The following is a 15,239-nucleotide window of genomic DNA, read 5'->3' as shown; positions in this document are numbered from 1 at the left end:
TCCATGATTTGTGGAGCAACTGTTACTGCGGCTGTGAGATGCAGCCCCAGGCATCACATGCTGCAGACCACCACACCTCCTCCACGAGGGATGACGTGTCAGGCAGACGTCCTCCTGACCTATTTACCTGCCTTGCCACCTCCTAAAACCCAACAAACTTGCTCTGAAGAAACAGTTTCTTATGTAACAGGAATGACTGTTGAAGGCCAGCTCTGCCTGAACAGAGCTGAGTTACTAGCTGGTGTGCTCATACAACTGACGAGACCCCAAACACATCGGGTCAAGGAAATAAGCCCACATGCCTTACAGGTTATATACCAGCTGAGAGACAAAGGCAATACACCCTCAAAAACATCAGAAACTTCTCTGTGGCCAGCCTAAGCTGCTCTGACACCAGGTGACCATCTGACAGGGTGGACTATGTGGCGCTGACAGAGCCGGTTTACTGTTTTGGGAAGGGCCTTGCAAAAGCCTCATTTAGCTATAGCCTTCATTTAGATATCTCACCCTGAGAAATGCCCTGTTGTGAGCTGGTACCACTGCCCCCCCCACATGCCAACCCTGCAGCACCACTGTGCCACCTGCCTCCTGTCGGGCACCAAGGGGGCTGAGGTTCCCTACACAGCAGGGAAAACAGCCGTTAAAGCGTGCCATCACTCTTGGCACATAGCAGGGAAATAGCAGGGAAAAGGCTATCTGCACTGAGCTGGTCGATGATTCCCCTTTCAATGGAACTTCAAAGTCACCAGCATTTCTGGACACTTGACTTCAGAGGCTCCTACCCCATAGAATGGAGGTCCTCGACACCCTGTTGTGGGTCTGTATTACACTACAATACTTAAAGTTGTGTTTTGATGGGAGAGGTAGTAGTTTACTAACTTTCAGCCACGAATCAGTTCTTTGTTATGTGTGACCCATCTGTGCTTTCTTTACATCAAGCAGTTTACATTTTCCCCTAAAAGCAGAAGTCCACATCATGTGTCACAATATGAAATATCAATTCTCTCTGAGACAGGAGATAGGAGGTAGATCCAGGTATTACTGGCAGCTCTCCCAACATGGTGCAACAATTACAGACACATGAGGGTGACTTTGTTCCACCTCTTGTCTCTAAAAAAAGCACGATCTAAAACTACAGCAGGCACAGGTAAATGTGTCCTGGCATGTGTCAGCCAGAGTCACGCCATTGCAGAAACTGCACTGCGCCCCTCGTCCCTCCACTTCGTCTGCCCGCACACATCCCCCCATCTCCTCCCGCCGCGCTCCCCTCCATGCCTTTCCGGGCCCGCAGCGTAGGCGGTGTCGCGGTCGCGGCCCCGCGCCGCCCGGGCACGCCACCGCCTGCCCGCGGGGCGCGGGGGGCGGGATCCCCGCTCCTTTTCGCTACGTCAGGATGCAGGGAAATCCCCGCAGGACTCCCGCTTTTAGCGCCGCGCTCCGCCCCTGTGTTTGCAAAGCGCTCCTACCGCCGACCCGAGAGGAGCCTGGGCTCTCGGCGCCGAGCCGAGCCGGGGCCCTCCGTGCCCCGCCGAACCGAACCTCGGTGCCCCGTTCCGAGCCTCCCCCAGCCTGGGCGCCCCGTGCCCCGCCGAGCCCAGCCCCGCCGCCGCGATGATGCCTGGCCGGACCCTGAGCAAAGCCGGGCCGCCCGCCGCTCCTGCAGGTACCGGAGGGTGAAGGGAACGGGTAGGGGACGGAACGGGGGCGGGACGGGGCAGGGACACACCGTCCTGCGCCCGGGCGCTGCTGCCCGGCTCCAGCACCGGGTGGGCGGCCAGCGCCCGGGGCGGCTGCGGACGCCCGTGTGGAGGTGAGAGGGATGCAGCTGCCGCTCCCAGCGAGTAGGGGCAGAGGGTGCGGGGTGGGGTGTGCTGCGCGATGAGGAAATAGTAAAAAATTGGACAAAAAGTAGCGTATTGTGGGGATGTCATTAAAGCGGTAACCACGCGCGTTTCCGCAGGGAGCGAGGCGGCGGCGGAGTGCGCCCTGGAGCTGACCCGCATCGGCGACAGGTGGCACCTGCGGCAGAGGTTCCTGAACCTGCTCGCCAAGTGGCTCTGCCCAGAAACGTGGGCTGCCCGCGGACACGGCCAGCGGAATGCAAGAGGACGTTGGCTTTGTGGGTTTGGAAGAAGAGGCTCCACAGACAGCGGGAGATGAAGAAACCTCAAATCTCGCTGCGTTGTACTTAGATGCCCGTAGCCCCCGGAGGATGACTATCACATAATTTATCTGAAGAACGTTACAGCAATACTGGCGCACAAATGGCGGGTGGGAAATAGACAACGATGGGCAGAGACCCTAAACTGTGCGACTAAACTGGTGACTTGGGGCAAGATTGTGACGTGGGGAGATTTGGGGCAGGACTGAACTTGCCCTTCACCATGGTCTGAGAACACTTCCAGGAACCTGGTTTTCCCAGTCACCCTCTGGTCCTCATGTCCCATAGCCTGTTTCACCAAGGAGTTCAGCCCACCTCCAGGATGAAGCAAAAAAAAAAAAAAAAAAAAAAAAATTTCTCAGCATGTTGGAACTTGGGATCATAAACCACACAGGAAAAGCGGGTTACTGGATTTTTGACTGCTCCCCTTTTCCAAAGTATGGATCCTGCTGGACAGGGATCTGGTAGTGGGACTTAAAATTAGAGACAACCACTATCTTTCTTGAAAGGGTATTTGTTACAGGATGTTGTATTGCAGACTAAAAGTTGTAGTTCTATGAATTAACACAGTGTTGCATAGTTCTAGTCTATATTATAAATATATAGCATAAGTTTATATATATAATACATATACATAAAATATAAATGTGTGCACTGCTAGTGCATGTCATGAGTATTTAACAGAACTATTAATTGAAAGCTGTTTGTTTAATCTCAAAACACAGTATGAAAAAATGTTCAAAACATGACAAAGCTCAATATAAAAAGGTATTATATAAACCAAAAAGACAGCAAAATATTTTCTGATGATAAAGGAAATAAAACATGCTTCAGAGAGGGAAGCATACTTTGGCATTATATAAGATATGTATCTGAATATATATATTCCACAAACACAGATATTGAGGTAATTGTGGAATGATTCTTTCAATATTACAAAGAATTTCTTGATAACAGTACAATTCTGCTGTGTCTTTATAAGTAAAAAAATGACTTCAATAGAAGTAGATCCTAAAGTTGACTCTCAAGTTTTGCTGAGAATGTTATTTATTCAAAGAAAGCAACTACCTCTCTTTGAAGAAATAATATCAATAGAACTGAGCTTTCAGCGGTACAAGAAAGTAGCCTTAGATTTTTGAATGTTTAATTATACTTATGGGCACTGTACTTTATTTCCATCTAATTTCATGGCGTCCTCATTTCAGTTCCAGAATGGTGGAGCTACTGCAGCACATCCAATGGAGGGTGATGCACCGTCTCCACTGAGGGGTTATGTGGGAATGACCCATCTCACTGAGGGGATATTACCTTTGGTTGGCTTCAGAAATGCTGAATTAAACATGTTGGTTGCTGTCAAGGCAAACAGTAACTTTGCTAGTCAATTCATGCCAAGCTCCTTCCTAGACAGTATTTTCCATGGGTCCAAGATAACAAGAAAAAGGCTGAAGCTGCTCCATAGCTACCTCTAAGGTCACTGGTCAGAGTTTCTTCTCTTAACTAACCTTGTATATAAGTACATTTGCATTTTGTAAGGCTGTATAGTTACAGTTCGCTATTTGTGTCAATTCGAACTATGTCTTCTCCTGTCTTGTGGTGAATTTTTGTTTGTATTTATAATTTATTTTTCTGTTATCTCTTCTTAATCTGCCTTTGCAAAATTGTCATTATACAACTCTCACTGCTGACCGTGCAGGGGCTGTTATGTATTGACACTGACTTCTGTCACTGAGCAGAAGCTGACTGACTTTGCCTTCTTTCCAGATGGAAGACTTAACCCCATCTGTCCCGGCAGTGTTACAGGGAGCTTTGCTTTTGGCTTGAGCCACGTGCATGGTTCCCTTCCCCTCTAAGCTAGCCAGTACTTTTTCAGGGAGAACATAATGTTTCAAGAATAGTTGTTATTTATCTTACTACTGCAAAGCAGTGTATTTTGCTGACATGTACATAGGTCAGCTTTTCAGGTACTAAAAAGTAAATGCAAACATTTTCAGACCAGCAGAACACCACCTCCCAGGATAGAACTGTATCCAGCTGGGCAAAACTTCGTCAAAGGCAAGTCCAGCTTCATTAGAAGGGTTGCTATTGTATATCCTGCACTTGGTGGAGTCTTGGAATCTTCATCAAGGACACTGAGCAATGACCATGCCGGTCTGGATCTCTCAGAAGAATTCAGCATTAGCATTTGCATTAGTAGCTGAGAAGTATGTGAATAAAACTGTTCTGTTCAATGAATGCTGCTTGCAAAGTCAAGAGGAAATGAGGTGTGGATGTGTAGAGCCCACCCGGTTCTTCAGGCTGTAGCAAAACGAATATTACAAAACTAGTATACTCATAAATGGATTGTCATGGGGATATCCAAGTTTAGTGTTAGCACAGTATTTGTCTGCATAGTTATGCAAAGACTATTTGCTGTTTTTGAAATGTTTCAGGTGTTTCTGTGCATTGTTAAGAATGGTAGTGTTCAACAGGAACTCAGGAAAAAGGCACAGATGGAAGAATTCAGTGCCAGTATATGACCAAGCGCTTGCTGATGTCCACCCTAGATTTCTTTTGTTACTTCTGTGAAGGATCTGCTTTATGACTTCATCAGCGTGAGTTTGTTTTCCTTAAGGCCTGTTCTGGATGTGTGCCAGATGTGTTGTTGTATGCCTCATGCATGTATATCTTGAATTCTTGCTTAGATAATAAATACAAAGTGTTTACAAGAAAAATGAGTCACAAAGTTGCTATAACTCAGGTTTTCTTTTGTGGATTGTGAAAGCATGATTGTATTATGCAAATTGCTTCCATGTCAGCAGGTCAAAAGCACCAGGGCAAGAGTAGAGTGCCAGCAGATATGCTTTGGGAGATTAGACTTTGCCTTCTGCCTTCAAGAGGAACAAAACATAACCATGACCTTGAACTTCAAAATGAGACACCTATTCTAGAACTTTCTGTTAACTACTGGCTGCAAAATATTTGGGTGGTGTTGGGGGGTCCATTACTTCTACCAGAGTAGCTGCAGCTTTGCAAAGGAGCGTTCCTTGTAAAGGACAGACATCCAAGTTAAGGGTTTTGTCCAAGATGCACACAGGAAGGGATACAGCATTTTGTCAGGAAAAGTTTTACCTTCTCCACAGTTTGAAGCTGAAGTTTGGGAGGAGTGGGAAATGACACTGCTCATCACAAGGGAATAGCAGAAGGATAGTGCAGAGCACATTCTTCTTCCCTAAAGCCAGGACCCAAAGATGTGTCTGTGCAGAGGAGAGCCTGAGGTCCTCCCCCTGCTATACCAAGCACATCAGCAAGCTCCCTGCTCACTTCATTGTGCTGCTTTTTCCAGCTTCACAGGCAAGTAGCACCATCCCTGTAGCTCACATTCCCAGAACAAAGAGGACTAAGAACTTCTGGGGCAAAGGCTCTTGTTTATAATAACCAGAAAAAAACCCGAAGAGATGCAACTTCCTGTTCTTTCCCACTTAGTCACCAGCAGAAACCTGGAAGATTTTTACTTCAGAGGGCATCAGTGAAAAGAGGGCATCAGTCCTGAGAATGCCCATCAGCTTGGTGAAAAGTGCTTCTGCAGGTGCTGCAGAGGTCTGGTTTTGCAAAGCTTCACCAGCAAATCATACTTGTGTGACTCATCAGACTTGTGAAAATATTCAGACACTCTCACCTGTTTCCCAGTAGGTGAAGTGGAGTCTGGCCCCTTTCCATCCTTCCAGAGTACTGTTCAGTCACCTACCTAGCATGATGCTTGTGACCTGCTCCTCCCTAAACAGCAGGGGGGAAAAAAAATCCTATCACTGGGGCATGGCATCGCAATCTGAATGCACTTGACTCACGCACAAGCATCTGATATCAAAAAACCAAAACAAACCCACCTGGCGAAGCAAACTGTCAGAGCTGCCACCCTAGAACGCTCTCCATTTACCAAAGCCTCTGGGTGGATAAGTGCAGCCCTGGGTCGTGTTTGCACCATTGTCCCCTAGGTGAAAACCAGCCTGGCCCCCTCAGCCAGCTCATGCCTTCACACCCAAGACTGGATGCACAAGTGGTATTTCCCAAACAAAGTGGCAGACAAGGAGATACTTCCTCTTCCCCTCATGGGGTGTTTTTATAAATCAGCCGAAAAACAATGTCTCATATGCTGTTCATTATTTTTAGTACACACTTCTGGATGGGACTAAGCTTTATCACTTTCCTCCCATTAACACAAGAGGGTGTGAGAGCATGATGTGCATCCATGGAGGCGTAAGGAGGCCAGACAGGAAGAGCTGGGGATACAATTGCCTTTCAGTCTGGGAGGGTTTCCCCTGAAGCAGGTGACTGTCTGATGGTGGGACTGTCAGCAATAGTCCCCAAAACTGTTACAGCTGTAAACAAGGGTCCTCACCCAAGTGCGTCAGGACATTTTCTGGCCCGCGTAATAAACGGGCCACACCAAGGCTGCCCTGCCTTCTCACGCGTGGGCTCTCTGCAATGCAATTCTCACCAGCCCTCTGAAAGCATGGAGGTTGGTGTCATTCCTTTAGCAACAGCAGACAGCCCATGAAATGGCAGTGACCAAAAATAAAACAGTTTTAGGCATTTCATCTTCAGCCATTTCATCTTTGGTGGCTTTGGTGTCATTCCCTCATCCCCATGAAAAGCTGGTGGGAGCACCACGAGGTTCAGAGGTTCAGAGGCTCAGCTCCTCCATGACATGGTGATCACTTGAAGGGGCATGGAACCTTTTTGTAGTAGACAGGCCAGCTTGCAAATCTCAAAAAAACCCAGTTACTTTCAGCAGTACCCCTGAATAAGGACAATAATAGATGCTGGTACTTCCTCCCTTGGCTCCCGGGTCCCAGTTGGGACCACAGTCCCCTACTGCACGGCAGAAATTAAGGGCAGCATTCTGCTTCCACCTTCCCCTTTGTGCTCCTGACAGGGATGTGACAAAGCCGCAACAAAGGCAGGAGGCCACACTCATATCTGCCCGCCTCGGGATCAGGAATTAGGGAGGCAATTTTTGACAAGAACAGCTTGACACTGGACATTCCCCAGCACCACCATAGCACTTCAAGGAAATGGCTTCGGTATGTGGGGAAAAATCCAAGGAATTTCAGCACCAGGTAACTTGTTTGCTCAGTGCAGTGGTATCAGACTGATTCAGCTGCACAGAGGGGTGAGGCCAGCACATATGGAACAATCAGTGGAAAGGCAGGAAATTCTGCATTTAATATTGACTAACTTCAGAAAATACCCTGACTGACACAAAATACCCTACTAGTCACAGTTTTACACTCTGTGGGATGGAAGGGCAACCCCTTATTTTAGGGAACAATGTTTATTTGCATCAAATGTTCTTTCATAAGACCATTAAAAGTGAGGGGTTTTTTTTAAAGGAAAACAACTTCATTATTGTAATCATTATTATTTTGTGAAGTCTTTTAGCTGGGTCAAGCGCTTTAAGAAACACAGCTACATGAAAGAGGAAGTCATGACTGGCTCTGCCTATAAACAAAGTCCAAAATGGGCTTTTACTAAAGGCTGATGGAGGCTGTCTGGTTTCAGCCATGCTCATGACAAGAAGAAACACCTCATTTACCAGAAGTGGTAGGGAGTCAGTCGTAGATAATGCAGATCATTCATTCCCCAGGCATCTATTGGTATGGGACTGCTGGACACAAGAAGAAAGTGCTGCAAAAGCAGTTATGCAACTCAGTATTTCATGGAAAGGAAAAAATCAAGCACCAAAATGCTGGACCAAAAATCTCCCAGCACCAGGCAAGGCATGGGCCAGGGACTGGCAGCACAGAGGTAGCAGGGTGGACACATCACCTGTGCAGCCATGGCTGGCTCTGTGGCTGACCCTGCAGGGCTGTGGGCACCAGGAAGTGCAGCCCAGGGCCATGGTTTGGGAAGGTTTTACTTCCTCTTTTCATTGCAGTGACGTGCTGCTCTGTGTTCATAGGTGTCATGCCCAGACACCATCTGCCCTGCTCCTGGCCAGCCACCAATTCCAGGGTGGCCTGTGGGAACCTTCTCCCCAAGAGCTCTCCGTCATAGCATCCCTGCCTGGGGACAGGGACCATTAGCCTCTGATCAAATGTGGTAAAGTGGCACTTTTGATGCATTCCTGGAAATAGAGATGGAGGAACAGACACACCAGAATCACAGACCCTTATTCAGATAGCATTCAGTGATGTCAACAGGGAACAAGAGAGTAGCAAAACTGTAAAAAAAAAAAAGAGAAATGAAATGGAACTTTTTAGGTAGAATCACATTTCAAGTTCCTCATTTGCCCATGCCCTAAGGATTTCACAACCAAGAGAAGTAAAAATTTTCTAGTACTTCACATGTCTTGATGGATAAATGTACTAATCCATTTACAGGTAAGTTCACTGTGTCTTCTTGCTTTTGTATTCCTCTTTACCTAGCTACTGACTGCAGCAATTAAGATTTCAATTAAAGATATACAAGACTAATCTTACAAGAGCCAGGCTGCTTGGAGGTTTGAGCCCTGCTAACCCCAGCTCTGGCCATGTGTTGGAGAAATCTGGACAAACAGGGAGATGGATATGGGGGAGTCAGTGGAAGAGAAGAGAGGAGCTGGGCTGGCCCAGCACTGGTGACAGCAGTGGGGAGTGGAAAGGCAGAGGAAATCATGACTGAAATTATCTTCCTTTTCCCCATGCTGCCCTGGGGGAGAAGCCAGGCTCCAGGTGCAGACAGATGCACTGACCCAAGCTTGAGAGGACTGCACACAGCATCCCACAGGTTCTCATCCATCTCCTTCCCAATCTGCTTGTTTTATGCCTAGCACAGTCTCACTGCACAACAGCATACACTCTGCAGCATCCCTCATCATCATGGCTGTGTGCAAGGGAGAGGGATAGGGAAAAAATGGGTCCCAAGGCAAATGGAAAACTGGTATACCACAAAACTCCTCCTCTTCCCCTCCAGCCCAGGAAAGAGTCCACGCGCTGAGAGGGCAGACTGGGAGCCAGCCACACTGGCCTTTCCCACAGGATGAGTCAGCAGAAGCTGTGGGTTTATCCCTCCTCACGAGGTACTTGCTTGCTTGCACCTCACAACGTGGCACCCAGAGAAGGAAACCGAAAGCAAGCACAGCGGCTTCTGGGGCACAAACCTGGGCACGAGGGAAATGCCCTCTGCACCCCTGGCACAGGAGAGCAATGCCTTCCTTCCCCTTGCACAAAACCCCATGGGGCCCTTTTGGGCAGCACTGTGCACAGGAGGAAATAGTGAGGCTTGCCAGGCCTGGCACAAGATGCACGAGAACATCGTGGCTACACCAAGGAAAGGTGAGCACTGCCCTGTGCCATATGGGAGTGCTGCTCCAAGTGCCCAACCCAGCAGACAAACAGAGAGCAATCCACGTGAACCTGTAGTGTAGATATGAACGCAAACTCACCAGACCCTTCCTCCAGCTCAGTCTTCCCCAAAGCCACCAGCTGACCTGTCTGTGTACCGCCAGGCTGCGTACAGTTTTGGGCATCTCTGGCATTCCACACATCAGAGCAGGTGAGAGGAGAGCTTTCTGGCCTGGCTCATCTTTCCATGAGGAAGGCTTGCTTTGTTCTGCTGTGTACTGACTGTGAAGTAACACATGTCTAAAAGAGTGGTCCACTTGATTGCAAACCTCCCCAGTTCGGAGGCTGTGCTCTCCATCTCCCCCTATAAGCTCCACTTCAGCTCTACTCCATCCACAGAGTCTTCAGCCCAGCCTGTTTCACCAGTTCACTGTGGCTTTGATGGGAATTTTATCCCCAGAGTAGGTGGGAAACTAGAACAAATATCAGGTTAGGACGAGCTGTATAAAATCATTCTCTACACATACAATCCATTCCTTTACAACCCAGGGTCTGGGCAGGAGGTAGTTTATAGGTAGCATCCTCTAAGGACTGCTGCTTTGATGAAAACTCCACATTTTCCCAGAACAGGGACAGGAAAAACCAAGATACTGAAGCAGGTTTTATAAAACACCTCATACCACTTATTAAATGCCTGAGTCCTCTTCACACTGAATGGCAGTTTTTAAGAGGGCGCTGTAATAGTTCTAGCTTAGATGCACACCTGGACAGCATTTACACAAAGCCTTTGACTGCTCTCCCTGACATCCTTGTCCCTGTGATGCCAGTTCCAACTGTGGACCAGACAGACTGGCATAACAGAATTAAATATCTAGAGGAGTACTAAGGATACCATTTATTTTCAAAATCACTAAAAAACCCAAACAAAACAGTTTATGGCAATACAGATTGACACAGAAGAGACAAAAAAAAAAAAAAAGAAAAAAAAAGTACAATCTATTTCATGTTATTGCACTGACTGTTTATAATATACAAGGCATATTAAACAGTTTTCATTAAAAGAAGTTTTATTTATATAAATAAAAGTGTAAATATACAATATCATACAATAAGTGTATCAGACTAACACACAATCTACCTACAGTGGGATCCCCATTTTTCTCATGAGCTAGTCTACTCTTCATCAATATTTTCACTTGTACATTTACATAACCTAAACATAGAAACAGGTAAACACTCCCATCTGGGAACACTTCCTTCAGGATTTGACAAGAACCACTGCAGAACACTTACCAGGGTTAATTTTAAGTGAGGGTCATTAGGAAATAAGAATCACTTAACAGTTTCTTAATACCTATCTGTTCTATTATTATTTTTAGCAAGAAAATGATCAAATGTTTTTCCCTCCCTAATCTCGGAGTTTTCAATACAGATGCAGTCCCTACAGAAGCTAGAAACAGCTTCCAGGTACAAAAGGTTGCAGAATATGCAATGGCAACATCTCACTGCTCTCATATCCATGATGTGCACTTTCAGCTGCTCTGAGCCTGGATGCACCAAAGCCCTTAACCTTCTCCATCTAAGAGCAAACTCCCCTTGTCTGGAATGCCTTCAGCTCCCTGGTGAAGAAGTGCATAATTTCATCTTGATTTTTTGGTCTTCTAGGATGCAGCTGCCAAGTCTCTGCTCTCCTAGATTTTGGCCAACACTCCAGCAGGGTGAAGAAATCACCATGGGGACCAATATGCAAACAGCAAGGCCAAAAACGGTTGCGATCCTACTGAATACTGATGAACTAATGCAACGTCCTCCATCATTTCAGTGTGGCCAGGATCTCTGAAAAATAACATTTACTTTGTCAGGTGTGTAACCAAAAGTTTACTACATCTGCTTGGTCTACCCATCTTGCCTGTAATGAAGCAGACACCCATACTGCTTTAAAAAAAATCCTGGAGCTTTTTCAGGGAATGTCACCCCAAGAGAGATGTCAGGAAATGCTACTGTAATCATACCTACATCAGTAAAGATGTTCTTTCACAAGAGGAAAAAAAAAAAAAAAAAAAAAAAAAAGGTATTTTCAGGATCAGAAAAAAAAACCCCAAACAAACCAGGGTTAAATACAATTCTTTTGCTTGCTCTAATGTTAGTAGAGTAGTGTTCTACCCATAGTAACTATTATCAGATTTAAAACATTAAACCTATCTTTTAAATTATAGCCACTACTGAATCACACACAAAAATCCCCATTTCTGCTTGCTGTTACTCAGCCAACACTTATCTACGTGCATGTAAAATAAAATACTGAACAGTATCTGATTACTGAAAAAAAAGCCTTCTAAATCACTCACAATGAACAGTACCTGCAAATAAGCATCTGAAAATATCCACCACGTATTGTCTTAAGACACCTCAAATTAACTTTAATCTACAAAATGAAGACTTTACCTTTGAGCTCACTCTGGTTTAGGAGTGAGGGAGACGTATGCCTCCCTGTGATGGAATCTCTGGAATTCTAGACTGTGGACTGAAAAAAATGCCATTTCCTAAAACACAACTGTGATTTACCACATTGAAGTAGCAAAAAGTCAGTACTGCACTTGCACGTATTATACGTATACAGGTATGCATTCACTACGCTGCATTAAATTCCACATGCATTTTATGTATCTATTATACACTCTATTACAGTCAGATTTTGGTCATTCCTGAACACGGCCTCACCATTCAGTTGTCATTGCCTAATTATTATTGCCCTGTTTTTTAGCAAATATGCAGGGGTAACCTCTTCTATCCCATCACAGGCCTGGAATCTCAGTATGGTCCTCCAGCCCTAAAAGCTGCGTCCTCCTGAAGCCTCTCCCACCATGGAGGTGATCAGAGGCAAGGACCAGTCCTGACAGAATGTCTGAGCTTTGGGTTCACAGGGGACCCAACTCCACAGTCATCTCACAGCACTGAACCTGAATTAGTGTCAGCAGAAATCCTGCAGGCAAAGGAGCTGTAGAACTATGTACAGTATTGCCTTTCCTGTAACCAAAAGCTGCATCTCTCCCTGGATTCACACGTTAATACATCATTGAGAAAGAATTAAACCTATTTATTAATTTTCAGGTAAATATTGCACAGCTCTTCTGTTCATCTGGTCTCAGGTTGCCGCGCAGAACTGAATTTTCTTCTGCTCATCGTGAGCTGCAGCCTAATGAACTTGTAAGTGAGATGAACCCAAGTGAGTGCTCCACTACCCTGGAAGCAATTGCTTCTAGCACTGCTGAATAAACGTAAATAAACCGAACTACAGTATGATCTTGGGGAAGGGCCAAGTGACAAGCCCAGACCTTTTTGTAACAGCTACACAGTGTCTTGGCTCACTGGAAACAGAGGCAGCACTTTGGATTTGGACTGTTTCCAGTTCAAGATCTCTTCACCCTGGGCATGCTGGCTGCAAGCAGTCTCCAGCCTAATGTGATGAACAACCTGAGCACTGTGGAACAAACAACTTGTTCTCAGCTGATAAGGACACTGGCCCATTTCCTCCTGTATGTATGTTATGTTGTTAAGCTATCCCAGATGTAGGAAGAGAAGTAACAGAGTCTAATCTCTTGCACCCATACACTCTCCTCCCAGCACAGCAGACTAAGCAGCATGGCCTGCTACTGATAGCTCTTCTGTGAGTAGAGGTGAGAAAATCCAAACTAAGCTCCTGTGGCATTGCAATCCTTTCCCTTTTGCTGTACCCAACATCATGGGTTTTCCCATCTACATGAACAGTTTTCAGTTTCACCACCCAGAACCCTCAGTCACAGCCCAATCCTGATGCATTTGGGTGTACTTGCAACATCCACACACACGTCCTCAACCCACTCTCACACAAGCAAAAATAAATACTGGACAGGAGAAAACAAAGAAGACCAATTAAAAGCCACCACAAGTATGGCCAGCTCAGATTTAATCTGTTATAATCCCCAGTTTTAGATCACCACTTTTCAGCTTGAGTCTTTCAAACTGGGCAGCCTTAAACCTCTTGAAGACAAAAGCAGCCCAACTTGCAGACGTTCTTAGTGGTCACTGAAGTCTGTGGGATCTGTAAGTGCTCAGCACTTGAAATTATCCCCCTTTTAAAAATATATATATTTTTTAAAGGTGCCTAACATCATAAGCCTAAATTTGAAAATTCAGACCTTAATTTTTTATCGCCCCCATTTTAATCACAGCTAACAACTCAGTATACACCTTGGTGGACAATCACCTATTACTTGGACCTGATTTTCTTACAGATTTCTACCACATTAATGCCAAGTGCTTTCAGATACAAGTTGCACCTAGAAGTAGATTCACTTGTGGTGGATGCTGAGTTAGTTCTTTAGTTTTAAGAGGATTTTTCAGCTTTGCAATAAAATGCTTGTATTTTAGGAATACAAGTTGTGCAAAATTATACTCTTTTGTCATGCACTTTTAGCAAAACTGCACTTAGAAGAATAAAGTGAGATTGTTCCAGACATTCTCTTATTACAACAAAAAAAAGGATCAGACCCTAAGGAAGTGTCCTAAAGTCTTATTACAGCTAAGAGATATAGTACAGTCTAAAACCCACCCTTGTCAACAGGATGGCAACCAACAAGTTCCACTACCAACACTCTGCAGATACTAAAAATATCAGGGATAGGCACAGTGTTATTTATCTCAGTCAAAATACTTTAAATCAAACCCAGGAGAGGTCCTGAAGTTACAATAAAACTGCCACATAATAAAAAATTGTCCCTAACTTTTGGCTTCCTTCATCCCCAATCATTAGGTGAGATTTTTGAAGCTCATCACATGCTTGCTCAATGGTTCTCCAAGGCTCTTAGCACCTCTCTGTAAAGCATTAAGACACTTCTGTGTGGCTTTATAAACAAAGACAGCTTTTAGACAGTTTTAAATGGTTTGTCTCAGCAAGTGTGATTAGATGTAGTGCTTCCATCATACTGCAGTTCTGTGTTTTCTGATTAGCAACTGAACAGGCCCCTCTGGCACGGATTTAATGATGTTCCAGGCATCGTAATGCATGAGCCCAATTAATGACTTCCCACTAACAGCAAGAATTTCATCTCCAGTTTCTATGTTTCCAGATTGTTCTGCAGCACCACCTAGAAGCAAAAAGGGGGAAAAGTCAGCATTAAAAGAAAAAGAAGCGAGTCCACAAAAATCTGCTTTCCACTGGGTTGAAATAAACATTTTTTCCCAACTGTAACAGTTTCAATACAAGTCACTTAGCTCAATACAAGTTCACTTCAGCTCTAGCGAGATACTCCATGCTGCATCTCACAGAAAAGGTTACTTTAGCTAGGATAAAGTCTTGTTCTCAGAAAACATGTCTGGTTTTGAAGGAAAGAACATAAGCGTATGAAATATACCAAACATTATCTCCGTAGCTGTAAGAAAACCTGATTGATAAAATAATAATGAAGGCTGTATGTAGCATGGATGTATTTTCTCAATTTTAACAGGTTAATAACCAGAAAACGCAGTTGACTGTAGACCCTGGGATGAATGAATCAAACACTGATAGCAAACTTTGGACAAACATCATTCACAGCTTCTAGAGAGAAGCATACCTTTCACTGCTGATGAAAGTATGTTTTCTGTAGTGATAAACTAACATGAGCCATCACAGGGAGGGGAAAAGGGCTGTATGTACAGATGTAAATGAATGAGCTCAAAAATTAAACATGCCCTTTACCATAAGGAGCACTTTCTAAAGAGGAGAAAAACACCTGCGTGCACACACACACAAACTG

The 15,239-nt window shown here is 45.1% G+C and overlaps 2 protein-coding genes across 6 annotated transcripts in view; one reads left to right on the top strand and one right to left on the bottom strand.

Moving 5' to 3' along the window:
- Positions 1-1,611: 1,611 nt before the first annotated feature.
- Positions 1,612-2,344, top strand: PMAIP1 (phorbol-12-myristate-13-acetate-induced protein 1). The gene is made up of 2 exons (XM_040090857.2): positions 1,612-1,663; positions 1,961-2,344. The coding sequence occupies exons 1-2, from the start codon at positions 1,612-1,614 to the stop codon at positions 2,158-2,160; spliced, it is 252 nt and encodes an 83-aa protein (XP_039946791.1). The 3' UTR covers positions 2,161-2,344.
- Positions 2,345-10,526: 8,182 nt separating this feature from the next.
- PDZD2 (PDZ domain containing 2) overlaps positions 10,527-15,239 on the bottom strand; it is a 204,817-nt gene continuing 200,104 nt past the window's right edge. For all 5 annotated transcript variants that reach the window (XM_040089765.2, XM_040089767.2, XM_040089766.2 and 2 more), the window contains one exon: positions 10,527-14,588. In XM_040089765.2, the coding sequence (XP_039945699.1) occupies positions 14,422-14,588 (167 nt within the window). In that variant the 3' untranslated portion in view covers positions 10,527-14,421. The remainder of the gene's footprint in view (positions 14,589-15,239) is intronic.

Source organism: Hirundo rustica, chromosome Z (genome assembly GCF_015227805.2).
Source record: "Hirundo rustica isolate bHirRus1 chromosome Z, bHirRus1.pri.v3, whole genome shotgun sequence".
NCBI classification, from domain to species: domain Eukaryota; kingdom Metazoa; phylum Chordata; class Aves; order Passeriformes; family Hirundinidae; genus Hirundo; species Hirundo rustica.
Note: the sequence above shows the minus strand (reverse complement) of the source record. Positions and strands in the feature narration are given on the sequence as shown.

Coding starts and splice junctions, on each gene's coding strand:
- PMAIP1 (XM_040090857.2), top strand. CDS start 1,612: ATGATGCCTGGCCGGACCCTGAGCAAAGCCGGGCCGCCCGCCGCTCCT. Junction 1,664..1,960: donor GCCGCCCGCCGCTCCTGCAG/GTACCGGAGGGT, acceptor GCGTTTCCGCAG/GGAGCGAGGCGGCGGCGGAG.